We start from the raw sequence: 23,844 nt of genomic DNA on the forward strand, positions 1-23,844 counted from the left end.
GATCTTTTACAATCATTTGAGAGGGAATATAGGGGTTTTGTTCAATTTTTCATCCAAAAGTCAACAACTCTAATAGTGCAGGTCACCCTCAGTACTGAACTGAACTGAACTATGTGTGTTCAGGTCTTTGAATACAATTTGAACTCAGACCTTTTGACTCCTAGCAAGAATGACAAAGTCAGCTGAGCCACAGCAAATCTAATTTGTGAATACAACTTGGTCTATAATTGTCTCTAGTGTAAAAATGAAGGAGCATGAAGCATTTTTCTTTTTTTGTCTCACCTCGTTTTTTGCTTCTACTAGGGATGAATATGCCAAGCTTTATATGTCAACATTATTGAAATGTTCTATTTGAATCTTGTGAAACAGTCCCCCACTCCCATCTTTAAAAGGAAGTGTACTTGAACTCTTTGAGTCTCACATTTGCGATTGGATTTGTAATTGCCTGGCATGTCTAGATATTGTTGCATGGAAGCAAAATATGGGGTTACTGTCAGTGGTCTACTGGTGTCCGAATTTGTTGTTGAATTAACTTTGAACAAAGTTGAATTCTTCTTTCAACAGTGAGAATGATGATAATCTCATTGAACATTCTGATGCTGGGGAGTCAGCTACAAGCAAGAGCAAACTGAAGGGAGAAGACAGAGACAAAGGTACGTGAAGCTCCAGAGTCGATGTGAGAGGGAAAATCCATATTAATTGTCAGAGGCCTATAATACAACACATTTGTAACTTGCCCAGTTTGGGTTCTGCCAGGGTCACCACCTAATCTCATTGTAGCATTGGTTCAAACATGAACAAATATGTTGAATTCCAAAGGTGAGGTGAGAGTGATAGCCCTTGACATTAAGACCACAATTGACCAAGTGTGGCATCAAGGAGCTCGAGCAAAACTGGAATCCATAGGAAATAAGGGGCAAACTGACTACTAGTTGGAGTCACACCTGACACATTGGAAAATAGTTATGCTTGTTGGGGGGTCAATCATCTCAGTTCCAAGACATTTCTGCAGGAGTTCCTCATGATAGATATAACCGTCATAAAGTTAGAAGTTGGGATATTCACTGATGATTGCACAACGTTCAAAGCAGTCTGTGTTCAAATGTAACAATATCTGGACAATATCCAGACTTCGTCTGACAAGTGGGAAGTAACATCTGCAGTTCACAAGTGGCAGGCAATGAAGTCTCCAATCTAATTACCAGCATCCAAGGAACAGGAAATTTAATGTTTCGGGCACAAGCCCTTCATCAGGAACTTCGAATTTCCTGTTCCTTGGATGCTGCCTGACCTGCTGCGCTTTAACCAGCAACACATTTTCAGCTCTGATCTCCAGCATCTGCAGTCCTCACTTTTTCCTCCAATCTAATTAACACCCCATTATGTTTAATGGTATTACCATCTCTGAATCCTCCATTATCAAAATCCTGGGGGGTTACCATTGAACAGAAACTCAACTGGATTAAACATATAACTGCTCACAGGCTAGGAATACTGTGGCGGGTAACTCGCTTCCTGACTCCCCATCTACAAGGCACAAGTCAAGAATGTGATGGAATGCTTCTCAATTGCTTGGATGGGTACAGCTCCAACAATACTCAAGAAACTTGTCACCATCCAGGGCAAAACAGCCAGCTTGATTGGCACCACATCCACGAACACCCACTCCCTCCACCACCAATACTCAGTAGCAGCAGTGTATACTATCTACAAGATGCTGCAGAAATTCACCAAAGATCCTCAGACAGTACCTTCCAAACCCACAACCACTTGTGGAAGGACAAGGGCAGTAGATTCATGGGAACACCACCACCTGCAAGTTTCTCTCCAAGCCACTAAATTGGAAATATATCACCATTCTTTGTGTGGCTAGGTCAAAATCCAGAATTCTATCCCTAATGACATTATGGGTTTACCAATAGCACATGGACTGCAGTGGTTCAAGAAGGCATCTTACCACCACTTTCTGAAGGACTAAGGATGGGCAATAAATGCTGGCAGCTAGTGACACCACATCCCATGAATGAATTTTTAAAAGTCAGTAATGTATTGCAGTTACAGTGGCCAAGGTGGTGCATCCCATATCTCTTCCTCTTATATTAAAAACAAAACTGGAAGGTACAGAAAGCAAAGCTGTTGTTCTCTGTCTAGATAAATGAGTTTTGCCGCTACTTGTAAAGTAGTCAATGCCACAGCTCAGGTACAGATAAAATGCCAGATAAGGGTAGGAGTGGAACATCTCAACTGAAGGTTCCTGAGATGCTGCCTAACCTGCTGTGCTTTGACCAGCAACACATTTGCAGCTGTGATCTCCAGCATCTGCAGACCTCATTTTTTACTCGACAATATCTAATGGAAAATTGTCTAGATTATACATAGAAAAGATGCCTTTTTATTGCTGAAAATCTCAAAATAAATCATTTATGTTTTCAGGCGAAGAAATGCAACTGAAGTGTTGAAGTGTTATTAGAATTTAAGTTAGAAATAGATAACATACTGTCCTTGAATGTGATGTTAATGCTTGCGTGACATGACAGTATTATGGAGACCTGGAGTGCACATGCAGCAGCACTAATGTGTAATTCCCTGCGATGATTTTCTTCAGTAGTTAATTCAATGGACTAAATAATGAAGTCCTGATACAGCAAGCAATTAGGAAGACAAGTAGCACGTAGGTCTTTGATGCAAGAGTAAGTCACTGGAGGTGAAGAGTAAGGAAGTCTTTCCATAAGTGTAAAGGACTTTGAACATTTTCAGCTTCCATATCAATGAAAGGAGCCTTGATGGCAGTAGAGTGAAGATTTACTAGGTTGGTTCCTGGACTGAAAAGCTTATCTTTAACAAGAAGCTAACTGTGTTGGGCCTATATTCTCTGGAGTGTAGAAACTTTAGAGCTGATTTGGTTGAAAATACACAATTCTGAAGGGACTTCATGAGATCAAGACTGGGATTATTATCTCTGGCCAGGAAGAAACCTGGAGGCCAGGAACACTGTCTCAACATAACAAAACAATAATTGAGGACTGAGATGAGGAGAAATTTCTTAATTCAGAAGTTTGTGGATCTTTGAAATTATCTACCCCAAAGGATCCCAGGTGCACTGTCACCTAATATATTTAATGGTGTTTGATCAGAAAATCAGGGATGTGGGGAGAGGCAGAAAAGTGGATCTGAAGAAAAGGATCAACCAAAATTGTGATGAATGGTGAAGCAGTCTCATGGGGCTGTAAGGCCTACTCCTTCTAACGTTCTTGTGATTAAGTGGCAAGTGGGAAACAGTGAGTGAAACAGCCCGGTAATAATGGAGTAGCTAGCCTTTAGGACATTTCCAAGTGCTTCTAAACATATTCAAAGATCAGTCACTGTTATGCAGACAAATATAAAAGTTGGTCTCTATTAAACTGAGCATCTTGTCGATTTATTTTAGCTTGTGAGTTTCTGAATATTATGAATTTTAGCATTCTCATTTAGCTAGTATTTCACTTCCCAGCCTTGCTGCTGGGTTTATGTTTTTATGATAAAGTGAATCCTGGAGTTTTAATGGAATAAAACTCAGGTTCTTATTAAATCACCTCAGATCCTTCATCACCTGGTTTGGAGTTGTTAAGCTTTTTCAACACCCTTACCCAGATGTAAGCTACTGTTCTCTGCTTTGTCTGCTTCACATACAAGGACACAGGAATTGTAAATCTTTCCGAATAGTTCCCAGGCTTGCTAATTAGAAATGTTTTTTTATTGGGAAGATGTGCCATGTTATGTCCAGTGATCAGTGTTCTGGCAATGTCAGATACTTTTAAATAAGGCTGTTGTTTATAAAACTCTGTTGCTTTGGTGACAGGTTCATTTTTTAAAAATAATCTGTTCACAGAAACCAGTGAATGTGAAGGCAGTGGAGCTCAGAATTTGGAGCACAGTGCAGCTAACACAGAGGTGAGAATATTTCTCAGTGAATGCGATTTCTTAATGAATGCGATGAGTATGATGTTTCAATGGAAGCCAAAGCTGCTTATGAAGATGTGCATCTTTTACACTGTTCTCTGATAGAAGTCATCTCAGCTGATCTGTTAAATGAAGATTGACCAAAATCTAGCTTGATTAACTCAACATGCAACTTGGTTAGCAGGTCTTGAATTTTAGTCAAAGCATACGATAGTACCGCCTGCTTACATTCTTGAGGGTGTTTCTTCATTTTGAAGGCTGTTATAAAATGTTATATGAAAAATATGCCCTTTATGTTGAAAAAATCTCAGTAAAGTGAACAGGAGACCACTTGAATTAAAAACAAGCAAGAGTAATGAAGCTAACATGGATTCCAAAAGGCTGAAAATAGAAAACAAGACTGAATGAGGGTGATAAGGAGCTTTTGAGTTCCTGAGAAATGATGGTACTTGGGACACATCACCACAATTGAAGAAGTGTTGATGGAAATTGTTCAGAAATCTTCAGTCCAGGACATAAAGAAGGCTCAGCAGCATGGGAAATATTGCTAGGACCACTATTGGATGTGAGTTGCTTGCATAGATATAATGTTGACAAACAAGAGGTTGGAAGAACACAGCAAGCCAGGCAGCATCAGGAGATGGAGAAGTATTGCGTTGTGTCAACTTGGAGTCAATTGGAAACCAGGTCTGAAAGGCAGGATGCCACAGACAGGTGCTAGGTGCTTCATTATTCTTGTGTGTGGTGTTATCATTGTTCAAGATGGTCAGCAGACAATCCAAGCACGGTTTTCTTAAACTGTTCCTTTCCCTTCTATTCCTTGTGATCACTATCTCACACTCAATCCTGACACCGACACACTGGTGTCAACTCCTCCCTCAATTTCTTGATATATTGAGTAAGCAAATGAAAATTTATGCCTTCCAGATGCTCAGCACCATGAGTACACTGAAAGTGACAATTCAGCAGAGCAGTGAGAGTCGGGCAATCAGTACATCTGCACCAGACTCTGTGACCAAGGGTAGTGAGGACTCAACTGAGGAGATGGATTCTACACCTGCCAAGTTCATCTGTTATATCTGCAATGCTAACTGTTACAATCAGAAGGTAAGAGATCATCAGTGACTTGTAACTGAGCGATATCACTGAAAAGAGTCTACATGGTAAATTTGCTTTTCTAACCTCCATTTACTCAATTAGCCAATGAAATTAGATTACATTAGATTAGATTAGACTTACAGTGTGGAAACAGGCCCTTCGGCCCAACAAGTCCACACCGACCCGCCGAAGCGCAACCCACCCATACCCCACATTTACCTCTACCTAACACTACGGGCAATTTAGCATGGCCAATTCACCTGGCCCGCACATCTTTGGACTGTGGGAGGAAACCGGAGCACCCGGAGGAAACCCACGCAGACACGGGGAGAATGTGCAAACTCCACACAGTCAGTCGCCTGAGTCAGGAACTAAACCCGGGTCTCGGGCGCTGTGAGACAGCAGTGCTAACCACTGTGCCACGTGCCGCCCACAAATGTTTTATATTTGCGCTGTATGTGTATGAACAGGAGAGCAAATAAGTTTTTTTTTCTTCACAGTTTGCAAGTAGAGCTTTCTGAATGTTTTTTTATGAAAATGTGATCAATGTTTGTAATGGAAGTTGCATCATTTCAAACCGGCGTTCTTCAGAGAGGAAGTTTCCATTTTCTGAATGAATGGCCAGTAGAATGGAACATGTGTGATCTCGCACTTGTTCATCCACACCGAGTGCTGGTACAACTAGTGCAAAGCTATCTGTCTCTGGACAGCAAAACTATCAATGTTGATTTGAAAAAAAGCACTCTTGTGCAAAGTGCAGGTGCGATATCTAATCTGGATATGCTGATAGCCATCGAGCAGAATAGGATATAAAACCGATTACAACACAGAAGGAACCATTTAAACATTAGTTCTGTTAGTTTTTGTAAAGTGCAATCCAGTTAATTATATAAGTTTTGCCAATTCCTGTGTCATTTTAAATTCCTTTCAAAAAAATCCAACTTTTCTTTTTGTTTCTTGCATCATGTAAAGTTATGCTGTTTTGTTATCAATACCCTAATGGAAATAATTATTCTAAAGCCTTGCATTACTGATATTGTACTAAACTTCATTTAATTCTCCAAGTCTTCAGCAGTCTTCTGAATGTAAAAGCAGTTAAACTAGTAAAATTTAGGAGTTTTGGTACCAGATTGTAAGATGCATTCCCTGGAAATTATTCAAAGAATGAACACTTGTGTCATAACTGAAGTCGGGTTATCTCTGAAAAATGGCTAGGGCTCTGCAGCTGACTGCACTGACAATTGTATGCAACAGTAATGTCTACCTGACGTGAACAAGGTCAAAATAAAGAGTCGCATGTTACTGTGAGCCAAACAGGGCAAGTAAGACATTGGCATTTTGAGAGGTGGTTTGAATGCAGATAGCAAGCACTGATCTGACAGAATTTGAATATGTCGCATTATTCCAAGAGGACATCTGTTCACAGTCAGCTAATGCAATATGACAACATGTCAGCACTGTATCTCATTCTGATAAAGTATCCAATTATCTGGATGGGATTTTGCAAGGTATAGAATCATGATATTTGTGCCATTAACGGACATTGCATCTCCATGCAAAAGGAGACCTAACAGGTTGCTATATTTATATGGTGGTTTGAAACCAATGCAATGAGCTACACAATCATTGAACCCTTTTAGCCAAAGTGATTGGACAAACCGAGCATATGGAATGGCTTGGGGGCAAATACACACAGCTCAGTGGTTGCATTGTTCTATGCATCATATTGCGTAGGACATTAATAACTCTAAATTGCACAGAAAATGTATCATTTTGTAAGGAACCCATTCATTCTGAGGAATATGCTGTCTGAAAAGTCAGAGTTTTAACAGAACAGAAAGAAGCCCATTGCCTAATCGTGTCAGCTTTGTTCCAAGCATTTACATTAAAATGCTGGCTGTCGAAGTAATTAGTATAAATCTGTTTTGAGAAAAGCCTTATTATAATTTTCATCGAGTCCAATATAGCCAGAGATTAAATTCTTAATGTTTGCATTTGAAGTTGTTAATGTCTAAATTTCTCTTTCGTAATGCTATATTTTCAATTTATTTGAAGAATTTTCAAAAACACATGAATGGAACTCGTCATCATCAGCGACTCCTGGAGATTCAGCAAATGAGTAATGCTTGTCTGGCCACAATGATTCCGAAATCAGATGGAATTGGAAGAGGCAGGGAAAGGTACGTGAAAATATCAGACTTTGGAAATTCAGAGCAAGTGCTTCTAAAGAATTCCACAAATTGGAAACCAAGAATTCACAGCACGAAAGCAGACCTTTTGGCCCAAAAGGTCCAAGCAAATTTCATGCTCTTCCTCATAAACTTCTTCACAGCCTTTGTCAGTGAGCCAAATCAGTTAATTGTTCTTCCTTCCTGTTGTGTTTGTTTAGTTTTCCCTTGAGTATATCCAGATTATTCATCTCATTTACTTGTGGTGCTGATTTTCATTTTATGGGTAAGGAAGTTCCTTCTGAATTCCCTATTGGATTAATTACTAGTTTGTATTCATTGCGCCGATGTTTACTCATCCTTGCAAGTAGAGATGTCTTCTCTACATGTATGCCATCAAATTTATTTTTATAAACTTGAAGGTCTCTGTGAAGTTCCCTCGCAACTTTCTCTCTTCTACAGAAAAGAGCACCACCCTCTTTAATCTTTGTTCATAAGTATTACTATATTATTCTTATTAGTTGTCTTATAATAGCCATTTGTTTTGTATTTCTTTTGATGCCACTGTGTCCTGTAATTTGGAAACCAGAAGTACAATAGTACTCAGTGTGGAGTAACCTTGTTTCTATATGTAATTTAACTTGTATAGTTATTAAGACAAAAGACATCCTTTCTCCTGCACTCTCTCATGGATCCTGGTAATTATTCATCCTTAAATGTTGTGCCATCTATTTTTAATCTTTTGCATGATCTCTTAAATGATTGCTTTATAAATTCTAATACCTGGAGCCTCCATGTAATTAAATCTCAGGCACCTCCCTCTACTTGCGTTTGTACATTTTTTCATATTCACTGGTTTTGTGCAGCTTGGTGTTCTGGTAAAAAAAAAACTGTTGTTGATGTTGGTGCTATTGCTCATTAGGATCAAACCTAAATTAGAATTTTTAAGTTCTAATGACAGCAGCAACTTGAGATGAAGTAATTAAAGGGCCATGGATTTTCAAATTTCTACTTTGTTCCTACATACTTTGTGCTATCCTAGTGAGCTGCTTTGAAAGGTGTTGATGTTGCAGATTATGATCCAATTTTTGTTCAAACAAGTTGCATGCGGCCTTAGTGTTGGGCGGTGCTTTTCTGCTTTAAAGGAGATAGAAACAGTAGGCTATTCAGCTGTGACAAGCATCACTAATCAACAATGACATGGGTTTAGAGAGGCTTTGATTCTATTCACACCAGCTAGGATATGTAATGCCTTGGCTCACACTGAGAATGGCTAACTCCATACAAGTTAAGGGTAGAACCTTCCTGGTTTATATGAATCACCTATTAACTGACTTCATTCACCAAGGTATTGGGAAAGTGCCTAAAGTGGTTAGGATTAATTGACTTATCGAGCTTTATATCTTGTGTGCCATTGTTACATACCAGTATTAGTTTTGTACATCATGGCAAAGTAGTTAAGCACAGAGAGATGGGAGGATCCTAATTCTTTTCACTTTTATACCCAGGCACACCCTAATTACAAAATTGATAGTATTAAACTGTTGTGTGGTTTAAAGTACAGTAGTCCCCAGCACCCATGGGATACGTTCCACAACCTACCACAGATAGGGGCAAACCCATTCATTTCGATGGGAAATGTACCTTCCTGGCAGCCTCCTGGTCCCCGGTTCCGGAAGGTTCCCTATAATGTTCGAACCGCGGATAATTGAAACTATGGAAAACGACTCCGCTGTTGGGGGGAGGCGTCACCCTGTCCCTGGTGTCGTTTTGAATTGGAGAGTTATACTCTGGCTTATAAAGGCTCATTATGAGGGCAGATTGTCTAACTTGAGTATAGAACAATGAGGGATGATCTGAATATGGTGTTTTAAATGTCCAAAAGCAGTGGACAGAGTTTTAAAATTTGGGGGTTGCCCGTTTAGGACAATACTGAAGGAACTTTTCTTTCTTGGAAGGTTGTGAGACTAGAACTGTCGGCTTCAGATATGGTAGATGTGGGATTGTTGAAAATTTCGAAGGTGGAAATAGATCTTTGTTCGGGAAGGGAATGAAGTGTTCTCATACGTAGATGGGAATATGGAATTTGGAACACGAGCTGATTAGTCATGATCTTCTTGAATGGTGGACCAAGCTTGAAAAGCCAGATGACCTGCTTCTCTTAATTTGTATGAATGGATTTTTTTTAAAGGAAAGAAAGAAACTACTACGTGTAGTGGAGCAAATCCAGAATAGGGGGACAGAATCTTGATGTCAGAACTAAGCCATTTAGAAAGGAAATTTGAAAGTGGTGTAGAAATGTGAAATTCTCTCACGGACACTGTATGTATCTCTCCACACACACACACACATGAAATTTTGATGATTCAGGCTGATGTTTTTGGGCAAAGGTATTGCTGGATATGGAACAAAGTCAGCTAAACAAAGGTTGACACCTGATCAGTCATTATTTGAATTTAAGTCAAAACTTAGGCGGAAACTACCTAATCTCCAGTTTCCTAAGTGTTATGAACTGGGTTATGCAACTAAATTCTTATCTATATGATGGTGAAGTGAAAACCAAAAACATTTTTGATGAAATATGTGGGGAGGTGGTGAGACATGGTTAAATCCAAGGCCAGTTCTAACTAACCATTGATTGTCTTACAGTGACAAGAAACGGCCCAGATGGTGCAGCACCTGTCAGGCCCATTTCCGAGGGAATGTCATTGAGCATCGCAGGACACCGAGACACAAGGTATTCGGAAAACATTTCCCTAAAAATTGCTAGACTCCTGTCTGAAAGAGAAAGCTAACTTGCCATTTGATTAGAGATTAACCCCTTTCGAACCATTGAATTGTCTTTCAGGCACTGTCTAGACTGCTTTTTTAGCATTTACTGTTTTCCCTGTGTGCAATTGTACTTTTCTATGTCTATAAACAGTAAATTATTGTTAGCAGATGTAAAGGTCACCAACTTTTAAATGAATAGCATTTTTGCTGCAAAACATATACACGTTGAATAAATGTTTATACTTGTGATCTGCAGTTTATGTCGGGTTGGGTAATATTTCTTGTAGGTGCACATGACGTTTGACACTATGCCCTTCATGCTAAAAGTGAAACTTTTAGCCAAAATGCAGAAAAGGCTGATTGAAAAATTGATGTAATTGATGTCTGTAATGATCCATGTGGCTTAGTAGCTTGCATCTTTAGATTTTTGATTTTAATAATTTAATTTCAACACATGAGCTCCTACCTTAAAAATCTCCTCATCTCCTTTTTGGATGCTTTTATTGGCTTATTTTCTGCTGTGTGTTTCAACTATGTCTTTCATTCCTTGAGTCGAGAGGTCCTTCAGTCTCTACAAGCAGTGGAGTAAGTGTTGAATGTTTTGGAAAATTTGCAATCTTAACAGTAGCAATACAGTATACAGGTAGAGGAATAAAGCAGTACGTGAGTGCACAGCCTCCAACAGAAAATTTAAATAATGTGTACATTATGTCAAAGTCGCATTTGAATGGTGTCACTTGAGAATACAGACTGTACCATTTTAAGATACGTACACTTAAAACAGGCAGTCACTTATATTGGCCAATAAAATCATATCTAATGATTTGCATCAACCTGATTATCATTGTTGCTGGTTATCTTGAACTGTTCCATTTATTTCAAAAACAGTTGTGCTTGCTCAAAGTTCCGGTCCTGTTAAGTTGCAGGGGATACAAGAGGAGGTCAAAGAACCTTATTAACATTCAATTACTTATTGTGTACTGAAGGGCTTCTAATTCCTCCCTCACCTACACCCCAGTTGCCCCATGTTGTGTGGCATTACAGTCAGTACTAAGCTGTTACTGGAGTTTAAGTAAAGCCAGTTGCATTGTATTCAGCTTTTTAAATAATATATTCAGTGTAGATTCACAGCACAGATTCCTGACATAACCACTGCCCATTGTATATTGTGGGAGCATCAACTTCACATGAATGTGCCTTATAGGAGTGGAGATGTAGTATGTGGCGATACAATATGCTCCACTATTAATGCACTATATAAAATTCAGTGGGCACGTTCCTCCTGCATTTTATTGCATATTTGTGCTTTAATGCAGTGGGGTTTCGTAGGTTTTTCCAAAAGTTCAGGTGAGCCCCAAATGTTCTTGGTGGCTTGGTCCCAGGTGTTCCTGTCACTGTGCCCACATGGAAGAAAAAAAATGGTTATTAAATGAGAATGTAATAACAGCTGCCATTGAGGCAGGTAATTGTAAGTTCTAGAGATATGATGTGAGTGGTAACCATAAATGCTGCTCATTGTTGAATACTCGGTCAATAGGGAATGGTAGAGTTCATATCTAGCACTTACGTAGCTGCATTGTGCATATGGTAAGTGAAAACTCCAAGACATAACCCTGAATTGAAAACTGTGTTCAAGTGGCATCTTATTCTGCAGTGAGAACAGAGGGCCATGAGAGCATACCTAAGGTTGCTTTTTGCTTGGATTTATCTGTCTGTTGTGGGGAACTTGACCACCTACTATTCATGTGAAATCCTTGATGAATTATATAAGGCAAGAAAAATAATAGTACCTTGCATTTATATAATGCCTTGATTTGGTAAAGCATTGGAATGTGTCATCAGGAGTGTTATCAAACATGATGATTGCAGAGATGGACAGCTTCAGGGAAGGGGCTCCAGACCTTAAGTCTCTGCATTTGAAGGAATGGCTGCGAGTGGTAGAATAAATAAAATCCAGGAATCCATAAAAATACAGAATTTAGGAACTTTGAGATTCCAGAGGGTTTAGGGTCTGGGGATGTTAGAAGCAAGGAGTGGAGAGGCGATGGAGGCAATTGAAAATAAAAATGGGAATTTTAAAACTGCAACATTGCTTAAACTAATCCAAAGTAGTTCCTCTTTAAGTTACGGAAGGTGGAACTGAAATAGTTCTGTGTGTGCAAAAATGCTGCCTGTCCTGCAAAGTATTTTCAAAATGTTTTACTTTTATTTCCAGCGTCCACAGTATTTTATTTTTACCTATCTCTTCAACCTCATGGATAACCACTTATCTTGTTTCATCTTTACTTGGTTCCTAACTCCAAGAGCATTTTGCTACTGTGAAGGCAATTTATTAATGCAGTGGCTGGGATATCTCTCTTACTTTCTGAAAATGTTAGTCTATTGGATGTTGCAGAATAAGGCCCTGCTATATCTTCTGCCAGTCAAGCAGTTTAGAAGCATTGCTGGACCTTTTTCAGGAATCAACTCCTGGAAGCATAAATCCTATCCAGCAAGAGCTGTTGGTCAGTCATTGGTCAGCAACTGTTGATATTGGTAGGGGCTTTATGAAAGCTGTGGATGCTGTTTGGAGGAATTCAATATCCAGAGAACTAGTGTTTTAGGTGGGCGACAGTTACGCGTTGAATGATGTGAGAAAACGAGAGGCATCCCACCTAATTAGGTTGCCTTACCATCTCTAGCACCATTGCCTCTGTACAGGAAGATTCCACCCGTGTATGAATTGTTGCCATCACCAATTGATATGACAATAATCACTACCAACTAAAATCCTAAGACATAACTGCACAAGTAGACCATTCAGACCCTTGAATCTGCTATGCTTTTCAGTGAGATCATGGCTGACCTGTGAATTCTTAATTCCACTTTCCTGCCTCTGTGCTGCAGCTTTCTGCAGTCTTTCTCCATTTAACTCATCATCAGCTCATATTTACCCACGTTCTATACCACCTGCCAAATTTTTGCCCAATCCTGTCCATATCCCTCTGTAGACTTTGTGTCATCTTGGTCACTTGCTTTCCACTAATTTTTGTGTCATATGCAAACTTGGCTGCCCTACATACACTTTCTTCATTAAAATCATTAATATATATTGTAAATAACTGTGGCCACAGCATTGGCTGCTGTGATGCTTCACTAATTATGGTTTGCCATCCTGAAAAAAAGCCCTTTTATCTCATTCTCGGCCTTCTGTTAGTTAGCCAGTCCCCTCTCCATGCTAACATACTACCCCCACAACATTGAATGTCATCATATTAAGTAGCCTAATGTGTGATGTGCAACACCTTATCAAATACATTTTGGAAGTCCAAATATATTATGTTTGCTAATTTCCCTAAATATATTCTGCTTGTTATCTCCTCCAACATGATTTCACCCACATGATGCTATGCTGACTCTGTGTTTGATTATATTATGTATTTCTTAATGCTCTGCTATTACATTCTTTAATGTAGACTTTAACTTTTAATATGTAAAACCGAACTAGTATATAGTTTTTTTTATCGACTCTTCCCCTTTTTGAATGAGGGTGCTACATTGGTAGTTTTCTAATCATCTGGGACTTGAAGAATGCTTGGAAGGTTACTGCTCTGTTCAAGTGAAACCCCTCCCACAGGAACAGCTTCCTTCTACCCAGTACTGGTGCCAGTGCCCGAAGAATTGAAGTCCTTCTATACCAATCTTTGAGCTATTCATTTAATTCCTTAATATAAACAAGTTTTCCTGTGGCTCAGGCAGTAATTCCAAGTTTATTACCTTGGAAGTTCTCCTTTTCATCTTAAATCCATTAAAAAAAAATTGTCAGCAAAACCTCCTTTCTAGTCCTGTCAGTGTCACTGGTGCCAACCTGGACAATGACAACTGCATCTCTGTCCTCCCGCTCCAGGTTCCTATACAACCCTGAGGAAATAATGTTAGCATCAGGTTAGCATACATTTTTGGGATTCATGCCCACGGCTGCAGAGAGCTGTATCTATCCTAATTCTATGTTTCCTACCACTGCTATATTCCTATTTCCTCCCTCACCATTTGCATAGCTTCCTGTATTAGAGTAGGTTTGCTCATTCTCACTGAATTTCCCACTCTTGTCCATCAAGCTTGCAGGAACCATGTAACTGTCAGGCACTCGCAGGGGCCAAGGATCCTCGAATGCTGTGTCCACTCCCCATATCTGCTGCCTCTGCAGCTACACATTCCTGTCTCTGATTACAGAACAAATTGAAAAGGCCTAATCTGAAGGGTGTGACCGCCACCTGGCGTTAAGTGTCTAACTATTCTCTTCCTTGTTGTGGGGGCGTGCCTATGGCTAGGACACCAGCATCTCAACTTAGAGCTACAGTTTTTTGAGTTGCATACACTTTGTAGAGATATATTCACCTTGAATAACCTTGATGTGCAGAAACTCCCAAATGCTATTGCAACAACAAGATATCACCTGTTTTGCCAATACTATCTTAGGAAATAGCAAGTTGTCTTTAAGGATATATGCGTCAGTGTGTTTTCTTTTTAAATGCCCTTTAGAAAATTAGGTAAATATTTCATTTACTCAAATATAGCTTCCTTTTAAAGGAAACACTTGAATTTTATCTGGAAATTTATGTACTGCATCATTCACCAAATGATGTACACTCAAGTAATAACTTCCCACAGAGAATAGACCTGTGTTTCAAGAAGACAAAATTATAGTATTCTGTATGTGGAACTAATTGGATAGCTTTTCCAAAGAATCAGCACAAGGGTGATGGGCTGAATGACTACATTCTGAGCTGTATCTTTATATGTAGTCATAGAAAATGGTAGTAGTAGAGAAAAACATGAGAAGTATTTGATAACTATTTCTGTAATTCGAAAGGCAGACCAAAAATAATGAGACTATTGATACAACATTAATTTAGGTGCTGACCCATACATCCCAACCGGTTTTCAATTAGTCATCTTGAAATAGTGTGCGTTTATTGTCTTGACTGCTGTTTTTTTCTTATCTAACAACTGATGTTTAAAATTGAGAAACTTACATTATAATTTAAGAAGAGTGAGTCATGCATTGTGGGCAATTAAAACCGTGTCACATGGCACTGGAGTCCTGTGCAGGCCTAACCAGAGAAGGGTTTAGTGGACTCCCTTCCCTGAGTGATATCAGTGAGCCATGCCAAAGATGTTTCATTAGATTGTTTCTGTCTGGTTGTCATTCTGGATAGGCACCAGAAACATGACCTCAAGTTCGGGTTTATGATTTGTCACAGAAAGATTTGTGCTTAATATCTCTGGGCTTCTGGCCCAGTGCTGTCAACACCATGTTAACATATCCTGTCATCTATCTTCTCACTAACAGAAGAGATAAGTGCATCTCCAGCTTGAAGATATTTTCTAATCAACCTGTTCAGTGATGTTATTACACACTTCTTGAATAGGTGGGACTTGGACACAAGAGCCCCATCCCCAGCCTGAATCCTACACCATGTTTGAAAAATGCAGCTGTTTCAATGTCCCATCTCTGTGCTGTAAGTTAGGTTCAGCTGGCTCTTTTTTTTTGAGGGTGGGCCTATTGGAGATTGCTGGCCCTATCCCTCCCCTTCCTGTAGCTGTGTCATTTCTGTTCTTTGTTTCTCACCAGCTTGCTAAGTACTCGCTGCGGCCTTTCTGCACTGTCTGCAGCCGACACTTCAAAACCCCCCGCAAGTTTGTGGAGCACATGAAGTCGCCAGAGCACAAGCAGAAAGTGGAAGAGGTACACTGTGCTTTTTCTAGGCTTTTCACTTGTTTCCATAGTGGAATACAGGGGAAATAAAAAATTAGACACGTTAACATTTTGCTTCTGAATAGTCATTCTCATGCTTGAGGAGAGAACTGTCAGGCTATAGTCTTCAAAAACCTACTGCATTTATATAGTGCATTTAACAAAAACATCAAAAGTGCTTCACAAGGCAATTATCAAACAAAATTTAACACTAAGCTATATGGAGAGATGCAAAATAAACTGAAAGTATATGAAAAGAGGAAGGACTGAGATATTTAGACAGAGTGTTCCAGAACTTAGGCCCTTTTAGTCTGCAGGCACAAGCACCAAATGTGGTGGAAGGAAAGTCCAGGAACGACTGAGACTAGAACTGGAGAGGAACAAGGATTAATAGTTGGAGTACTGGAGGGGTCACAGCTGTTGTGAAGATTGAGGTGCTGAAAGATTTTGAACACTACGATGATAATTTTAAAATTAGTGTTGGTGAATCGCAAGCTTATGGAACTTAATGACCATCCTATTTTGTGATGACCAGACTGCTACCTACATCTGATCAGAGATGAGTTGGACATTGTACTTCTTAATGTTTTGAGATGCATTCATCCATGACTTTTAACTTTTAAATAGTTGTAAATTGCCACTCAGTTGTAAATTTTTATTTAAGTATAAAAGGTGTTATTATTTGACTGATGTTCCACATTGGGCATATTCTTTAGTCCCCAACTCGGCTTCTAGTCCTACTTTTATCTTAATTTCAGAAAGTTGTGGGTTTGAGCTCCATATCACTATGCTCACATTGCACTGTAATACTGAAGGAGTACATGCATTCTTTGAATAAGACATTGACAGAGTTCCTTTCTACTGACACCAGAGCTATAAGGAAAAATGGTAGAGTTGCATTCTAAAAAAAAATCAAAAAAGTCAAACACTTCCAGCATTCAAATTAATTCTGTGATTTTTCTGTGCTTTCTTCTAGGTCACTCTTATTTGTGATTATAACAGTCTAAAATAACTGGGACATGATTGACTCACTGTACAATGCACACATTGTAGAATGTACATTGTACCCTCAATATGAAACAAACTCCAATAATATATACACCAACCTTTTTAACTTAGTAATGCAATTATTTCTAACCGTAGTACGTGAACTAGAGTGATGGAGGACTGAACCTGCTCATCGCATATTCCCAAGACAGGGATACTACTGTTTGGATCCTGACCACCTACGCTCATAGGTTTTGAACTTGACTCATTTGCTGGAAAGTCTTGAAATGTGTTATTGCTCAAATTCTCATTAATGATTTTTAGTATACACCTGAAAATAGGAGCAGATCTAGGCTATTTGGTCCTAAAACCTGCTTTGCCCTTTGATAATGTGGTGACCAATCTGATTGTGGACTCAGTTCTACCTCCCTGTGGAATCTTCCACTCCTGTCGGTTAAGAGTCTAACTCAGCCTAAATATATTCAATGACTCTGCCTTTTCCACTCCATGAAAGAAAAAATTCCACAGACTCATGACTCTGTGTGAGAGAGAGAGAAAAATTCCTCATCTACATCTTAATGGAAGACCCTTCATTTTGAAATAGTATCTCAGGGATCTGCCTGTCCCACAAGGGGAGAGCATGCTTTCTGTATCCATCTTGTCAGACTCCCTCAGGGACTTGGATGTTTCAATTAGATCAGTGCTGAATATTCTAAGTTCCAATGAACCTAGGCCCAACCTGTGCACCCTTTCCTCACAAGAGAACCCTTTTATTCTTGGAATGAGTTCTCTGAACTGCACACCACAATTTATTGAGTTGTATGAACTCTCCTTGTTCTTTGTTTTTAAATCTGCTTGGTAGCTTGGTGTCTTTTGATAAGCAGGATTAAGTGCCAGCCTTTATAGTGATTGAAGTTTCTGTTCTGGAAAATAGAAATGGAATGTTTTTTTTAACCGAGTCATTCAACCGTTATTGAACAATGGCACATAAAGTTGAATCTTCTCTGTTAAATTAGAAATGCTTCAATTTATAGAAGACAAGTTTGTACAGTCACGAACTGTGAAAAAAGTACTTTTCACCTAACATAATTCTTTGTCTCCCAAAACGATAAAATTCTAACAGTACGGGACATGTTAAACTCAGGTAGGAAGTCCCTGTGACCAGGTGGTCCAAAACCAGGGTTCACAGCCTGAGAATACAGGGTAAGCTATTTAAAACTGAGATGAGGAGAAATGACTTCATTCAAAGAATGGTGAGTCTGGAGAATTCTCTGCCACAGAAAGTGGTTCAGGCCAAAATATTGTTTTCAAGAAGGAGTTAGATATAGTTTTGGGGGCTAAAGGGATCAAAGGGTATTGGAAGGAAGGGGGAACAGGTACTGAGTTGGATGAACAGCTATGATCCCATTGAATGACGGTGCAAGCTCAAAGGGCCTACTCTTCCTCCTATTTTCTATGTTTCTAATTTTATTGCATACCTCCACTCTAATTATTTATCTATCCATCTTATTCAAGTAAATACAAGTTCAATTGCTTTTTAAATGCCACAATCATCTTCCCTGCAAACTTATCAAAGCTTTGTGGGCGGCACAGTGGTACAGTGGTTAGCACTGTTGCCTCACAGCGCCAGAGACCCGGGTTCAATTCCCTCCTCAGGCGACTGACTGTGTGGAGTTTGCACATTCTCCCCATGTCTGCGTGGGTTTCTTCCTGGTGCTCCAGTTTCCTCTCACAATCCAAAAAATGTGCAGGTTAGGTGAATTGGCCATGCTAAATTGCCTGTAGTGTTAGGTGAAGGGGTAAATGGGTGGGTTATGCTTTGGCGGGTCAGTGTGGACTTGTTGGGCTGAAGGGCCTGTTTCCACACTGTAAGTAATCTAATCTAATCTAATCTTTCTCTAAAGCAGATGACTCTTGGATCCTTCAGGCTGAGTATTATTTAGTTGTCCACTGCATATCCCCTCCAATTGCACTGTTAAAGAGTCATGCTATCGAAACCCTTTGTCTTGCACCGATCAGGGCAAGGATACCAAATTTCAAAGGGAATCACAGTTTGTATTGCACTGGAAGAGGATACTGATTGATAGGCAAATGGACTGGCTTATCTATATATTCCTCATCTACATACTCCTGGGCAGCAACATTTGAAAACGTGGGACCAAATTGGATGTGTATGTTGATAGTCCTCCTTTGTTACTGTCTCGTAGTTAACCATGTGTTCACATCTATGGAAACCTGTTTGACATCACACTCAGTTTACAGTCACATATCCTATCAATCACAAACGCTGCCTCCCTAACATTGTATGTCTGCCTCACCTCACCCTGTCTGCTGCCAAAACATTTACATGTGTCTGTCATCTCCAGGTTTGACTGTCAAAAAGGTGCTGAGTTACTTACTTTACAAGTGCATCCACAGAAATCCATGTTTAGCCATTTAGATTAGTTTCCCTAAAGTATGGAAACAGGCCCTTCAGCCCAACAAGTCCACACCGACCCTCCGAAGAGTAACCCATTTAGACACATACCCCTACCCTATATTTACCCTTGACTAATGCACCTAACACTATGGGGAACTTAGCATAGCCAGACCTGCACATCTTTGGACTGTTGGAGGAAACCAGAGGATCCAGAGGAAACCCATGCGGACACTGAGAGAATGTGCAAACTCCACACACATTTGCCCGAGGTGGGAATCGAACCAGTGTTCCTGGCACTGTGAGGCAGGGAGTGCTGAACTGAATGGCTAGTCAGGGCACTGAAAGAATGACTAATCAGGGCAGATAAAAGCTGTCCTATTGACTATCTGTTTGGGAAAAAAATTTGCATCTTAGCCACACAGTACATTGAACTGTGTAAATTTCAGTTCATTTAGTACTCGCTACCTGTATCTGTCACTGCTCTAAGTCCCACTCATTTATCCTGAGCCCACTGACCTTCCTTCGTCCCCGAGCTCCCAACTTCTCATCTTTTGTGTCTAACTTTCTGCAAATAAGAAATTAAATGAGAAAATACTGAATAATGCACAGCTAGTCAAGCAACCTGTGTGGAGAAACAAAGTGAAGGTTACTATTTTGGATTTAAAGACCTCTTTTCAGAAATTGTGTTCTGCTCTTAAATTCTTGACAGCCATATTTATCAAAATAATATTTTGTGGTCCAGTATATTTCAGTGAATCAAACTGTTCTCTGCTGAATTTACTGAGAATTACATGTTTTGCATCAGTTATACTTTTTTTTTAAAGATATTTTTATTAGAAATTTAATATTTTGACAGATTTACAAAAATAAACAGAACTTTCAAGCACAAACATTAATATAAAAATAGATCTTAAATATATAATCATCAAAATTCAAAGGAATGATACTAAAGAAGAAAGAAAAACAATGAAACTCAGTTAACTACTAATCTAATCCACAATTATCCAGAGTGTATAGTTGAGTCACTTACATCCTTCAAACAAGAGAAAATGTTCTCTAATACACTCATAACAGTATAATAAAAAGGAAACTATTTCCAAACAATAAGAACAAAAAAAATAAAACATGTTTGAATGGAGATCCTCCCCCTTGTTCTCAGGGGGCCTTACTTCCTTTCTAAAGGTCCACCATATCCTCTCCCAAACAGTGTCCCACCCTTGACCCGGGCGCTCCTTAATAGGATTTAGATATAATACCGAGCTAGAGTTAACAGTGAGCGCCCCACCCCCACCCCTCCCCACCCACACCTGAGTATATCTGATAGCATCAATGCCACGTACAAACACACATAACTATAAAATTATAAAATTACAACTCCAACAGATTACAGTTAAGTATAATAACATAAAATAGCAAGGGAAGACAACCCTGCTCCCAGAAGCAAAAGTAAAGTAAAGTATCCACTTCTCCCCACAGAGTGTGGAAGAGGCAAGCCAACATAAATTGTCTCTTACGATTTATTTAAACGAGTCTAAAAGTTCCTTAGCCTCTTCTGGTGATCTAAAATTATACTCTGATCCTTCGTGGGTAAAGCATAACGTCGCTGGGTAGCGTAAGGTGTATTGAATATTTAAGTTCCTTAGACATTTCTTCACCTCATCAAACGCCTTCCTCCTTCGTGCCAAAGCCGGGGAGAAGTCCTGAAATAACATAATCTTGGATCCTTCATGAATCATAGCTTTAGGATCCTTTCCAAGCTTTCTGGAGGCATCCAGGAGTATCTGCCTCTCCCTATAACTCTGCAGCCGGAACAGGACCGGGCGTGGGCGCTGGTTTGGGCCAGATCCACGTACTGCGACCCGGTAGGCCCACTCCACCCTTACCCGGTCAGTTTCAGCCCCCAGGTTTAAAAGCTGGGGCAGCCATCGCTCCAGAAATACTGCTAATTGTCCCTTCTCTTCTTGTTCAGGGAGGCCCAGAAGACGGATATTCTTTCTCCGATTTCTATTATCCAGGTCATCCATGTAGATTTCAAAGGCCCGGACTCTCTGCTCCAGAGCTGGCACCTGTTCTGCAGCTGTTTGTGCTGCAGCCTCGGAGGTCGTGGCCTTTAGCTCCGCCCCCTTCACTCGGCCCTGTAATTCCTCGAGAGCCTGGCTGTGCTTTTGTAACTTTTCTTCGAATGAGTTCCATCTCTGTCTGGATTCTGCGATGAAATTGACGAGTGTCGTTTCCAGCCTGGCAATCATCTCTTCAAGGCCTGTTTTTACATCAGCTGCAGCCGGAGGAGGAGAGGAGGGTGGGGGAGGGGTCTTTGTTTTCTGAGAGCTGCGGGATCCCTTTGGTTTACTCATTATCCACTTAATATTAAACTGCTTAAATATAATAGTAAGCAGCTAATTAAGGTTAGAAAATGTTTTTGGGTGGTTTGGTAAGTGTGGTGGGGGTGAGTAACTCACTTTACCCAGGTTTTGGGAAGAGCACTGTAAACTCAGACTTGCTGAGTCGCCGCCATCTTGGATCTCCCAGTTATACTTTTAACATGGGAGAACATTTTAGATTTCAAATTTTTCCTCCCCCTGCTTGTCTTATTTGTTGACTCCTTGCAGCAATGAGGTCACTAGTCCATACAGTCCACACACTTAACTAGAGTGACCATCAATGCACTTGGTCATTTGTACCAAATAGCTCAGTGTGGGCTGAATAACATCAGATTTTTCATTAATTGGAGACTGACTGATTGATTAATTCATATCCAGTCTCAAATCAGAGCAGTATGTTGGATTTTAATCAACATTCACCCTCCACCATCAAGGCACTTTAGCCCCAGGATATACAGAGGAACCTCAATTATCTGGCAAGATCTCAAGGACCCCCTGCTTGGCCAAACTGTTATCCAGCATTAGCTTATCTGGAATTGGATTAACTAAATGAAATACTGCCCACCCATGTCCTTCGGATAATCACGGTTCCTCTGTATATTCTCTAGGGTAAAATACAGCAACTAGTCAATGAAGATTGACAGCCAAATAAGAACTCTAGTGTTGCAAGACAACCATCCTTCATTGCCACCACATCAGAATTTTGGACATCCATATCTGGCTCCATCATGGACAATCATAATCGCAAAGACTGCAGCAGTTGGTGGAGAAGCCCCAGTACCATTTTCTTACAAATGTGATCTTGCTTACATTGTCCACTTCTTGCGTTAGAATAAATACAGTTCAAACATTAAAATCAGACGAGCTCCGACATATTGCTGCACTTGTGGGAGGGTGTAATATCATTGTGACAAGTTTATTTGAGCAGTTTCTACCAAAAGTGTATCAATTGAGAAATTTAAGGGAGAAAATTGTTCTCAAAGTGGATGCAGACGCACAATATTTAATTCCTGATTTTGTGGATAACAAAATTCAAATGTTATGCCACATGAACATACAATCATCACTAACATGTGTAACAATCAAACATGTATTTTGTTTTCAGGTTAAGCTGAAGCGTAGCTCCCAGGATAAAGACCAGGCTGGACAAGATGATCCAGAGGATCTGATCACTGTTGATGCAGTTGGTTGCTTTGATGAAGATGATGAAGAAGGAATGACTGAGGAGGAGGAGGATGATAGCATTTCTGATTGTTTAAGTGATAGGGATTCTCAGGTTTGTCAATATCCTGTTAGAATGGTTTGTATTGCTCTGCATTCAGACATGTCTAAATAACCCTACTTGCTATATGATTTTATGGGAAGTGACAAATTTTATACAGCTATATTTTAAAATGCTGTGTATCAGCTGTTGCAAGGTTTTACAGTGTGTATTTCCTTGATGTTGTGAGTCCTTTACTATTTTAAATGTGATGTTGCATTAGTATGTGATGGCATTGATTCCTTTTACTGAATATCAAGCACATCTGTTACAACATCCAAATGCACTTCTGCTACGCTTTTAACTTGGTTGAACACCCCATTTCCTTCAAGAGCGTTGTGCAACAGAATTTGATGAGTCACGTAAGGAGTTTCTAGGGCAGGTCACTAAATGTTTGATCAAAGAAGTATGCTTTTAAGACTGTTTTAAAGGGAAGAGGTGGCAGACAGGTTTCAGGAATTCAGCAGCTTAGGTCTGAGTCAGCTGAAGGCACAGCCACCATTATTAGTATAATTGGAGGTGTGCAGAATTGGATGTACATGGAAAACCCAGAGAATTATCAAGTTGAAAAAGTTTACAGAGATTGTGATGGGTGAAGACATTGGAAGGATTTGAAACAAGATAGAATTTTAAAATTCTAAGCTGTTTTTGAGACTGGGAGTTAATACGAGTCACTGGATTCAGAGGTGGGAAATGCATAATTGTCTGATTCAAAACTTACTGTGGAGGAGTAAACTGCAGAGACACCACAGAGGCTTTTCAAGTATTGAAAGTGTGAGGTTGACATTATAAATTGTTCGATATTGACAGTGTTTGTTAGACATACCTCAATTCCAAAGTTTACAACCTTAGAGCAAGTTTAGAAGTCATAGGTAAATCGCTACTGCGTGTTTGCTTATGGGAGGAGAACAAGGAGTTAATTGATCTTAAATTAGGGTGTCAAAGATTGTGTGTGAATTGGGGAGCAGGTAAAATTTCTCTGATGAAATATCCTTAAATAACTGGATAAAATAAGCTTGGTGGAACAAATAACCCTTTTTCACTTGAATTTTGTTAATTGCTTGGCTTTTCTTGAAATGGCA

At 39.7% G+C, this 23,844-nt stretch overlaps 1 protein-coding gene across 2 annotated transcripts in view; it reads left to right on the plus strand.

Moving 5' to 3' along the window:
- Nucleotides 1-23,844, plus strand: part of LOC132825934 (cip1-interacting zinc finger protein-like) — a 70,446-nt gene that overhangs the window by 33,223 nt on the left and 13,379 nt on the right. The window contains exons 6-12 of one of the 2 annotated variants that reach the window (XM_060841586.1): nt 565-653; nt 3,869-3,930; nt 4,867-5,046; nt 7,093-7,217; nt 9,855-9,942; nt 15,592-15,705; nt 22,607-22,777. In XM_060841586.1, the coding sequence (XP_060697569.1) occupies nt 565-653; nt 3,869-3,930; nt 4,867-5,046; nt 7,093-7,217; nt 9,855-9,942; nt 15,592-15,705; nt 22,607-22,777 (829 nt within the window). The remainder of the gene's footprint in view (nt 1-564; nt 654-3,868; nt 3,931-4,866; nt 5,047-7,092; nt 7,218-9,854; nt 9,943-15,591; nt 15,706-22,606; nt 22,778-23,844) is intronic. The other variant, XM_060841587.1, reaches the window with a different exon arrangement.

The sequence above is a fragment of the Hemiscyllium ocellatum genome, chromosome 21 (assembly GCF_020745735.1).
Source record: "Hemiscyllium ocellatum isolate sHemOce1 chromosome 21, sHemOce1.pat.X.cur, whole genome shotgun sequence".
NCBI classification, from domain to species: Eukaryota; Metazoa; Chordata; class Chondrichthyes; order Orectolobiformes; family Hemiscylliidae; genus Hemiscyllium; species Hemiscyllium ocellatum.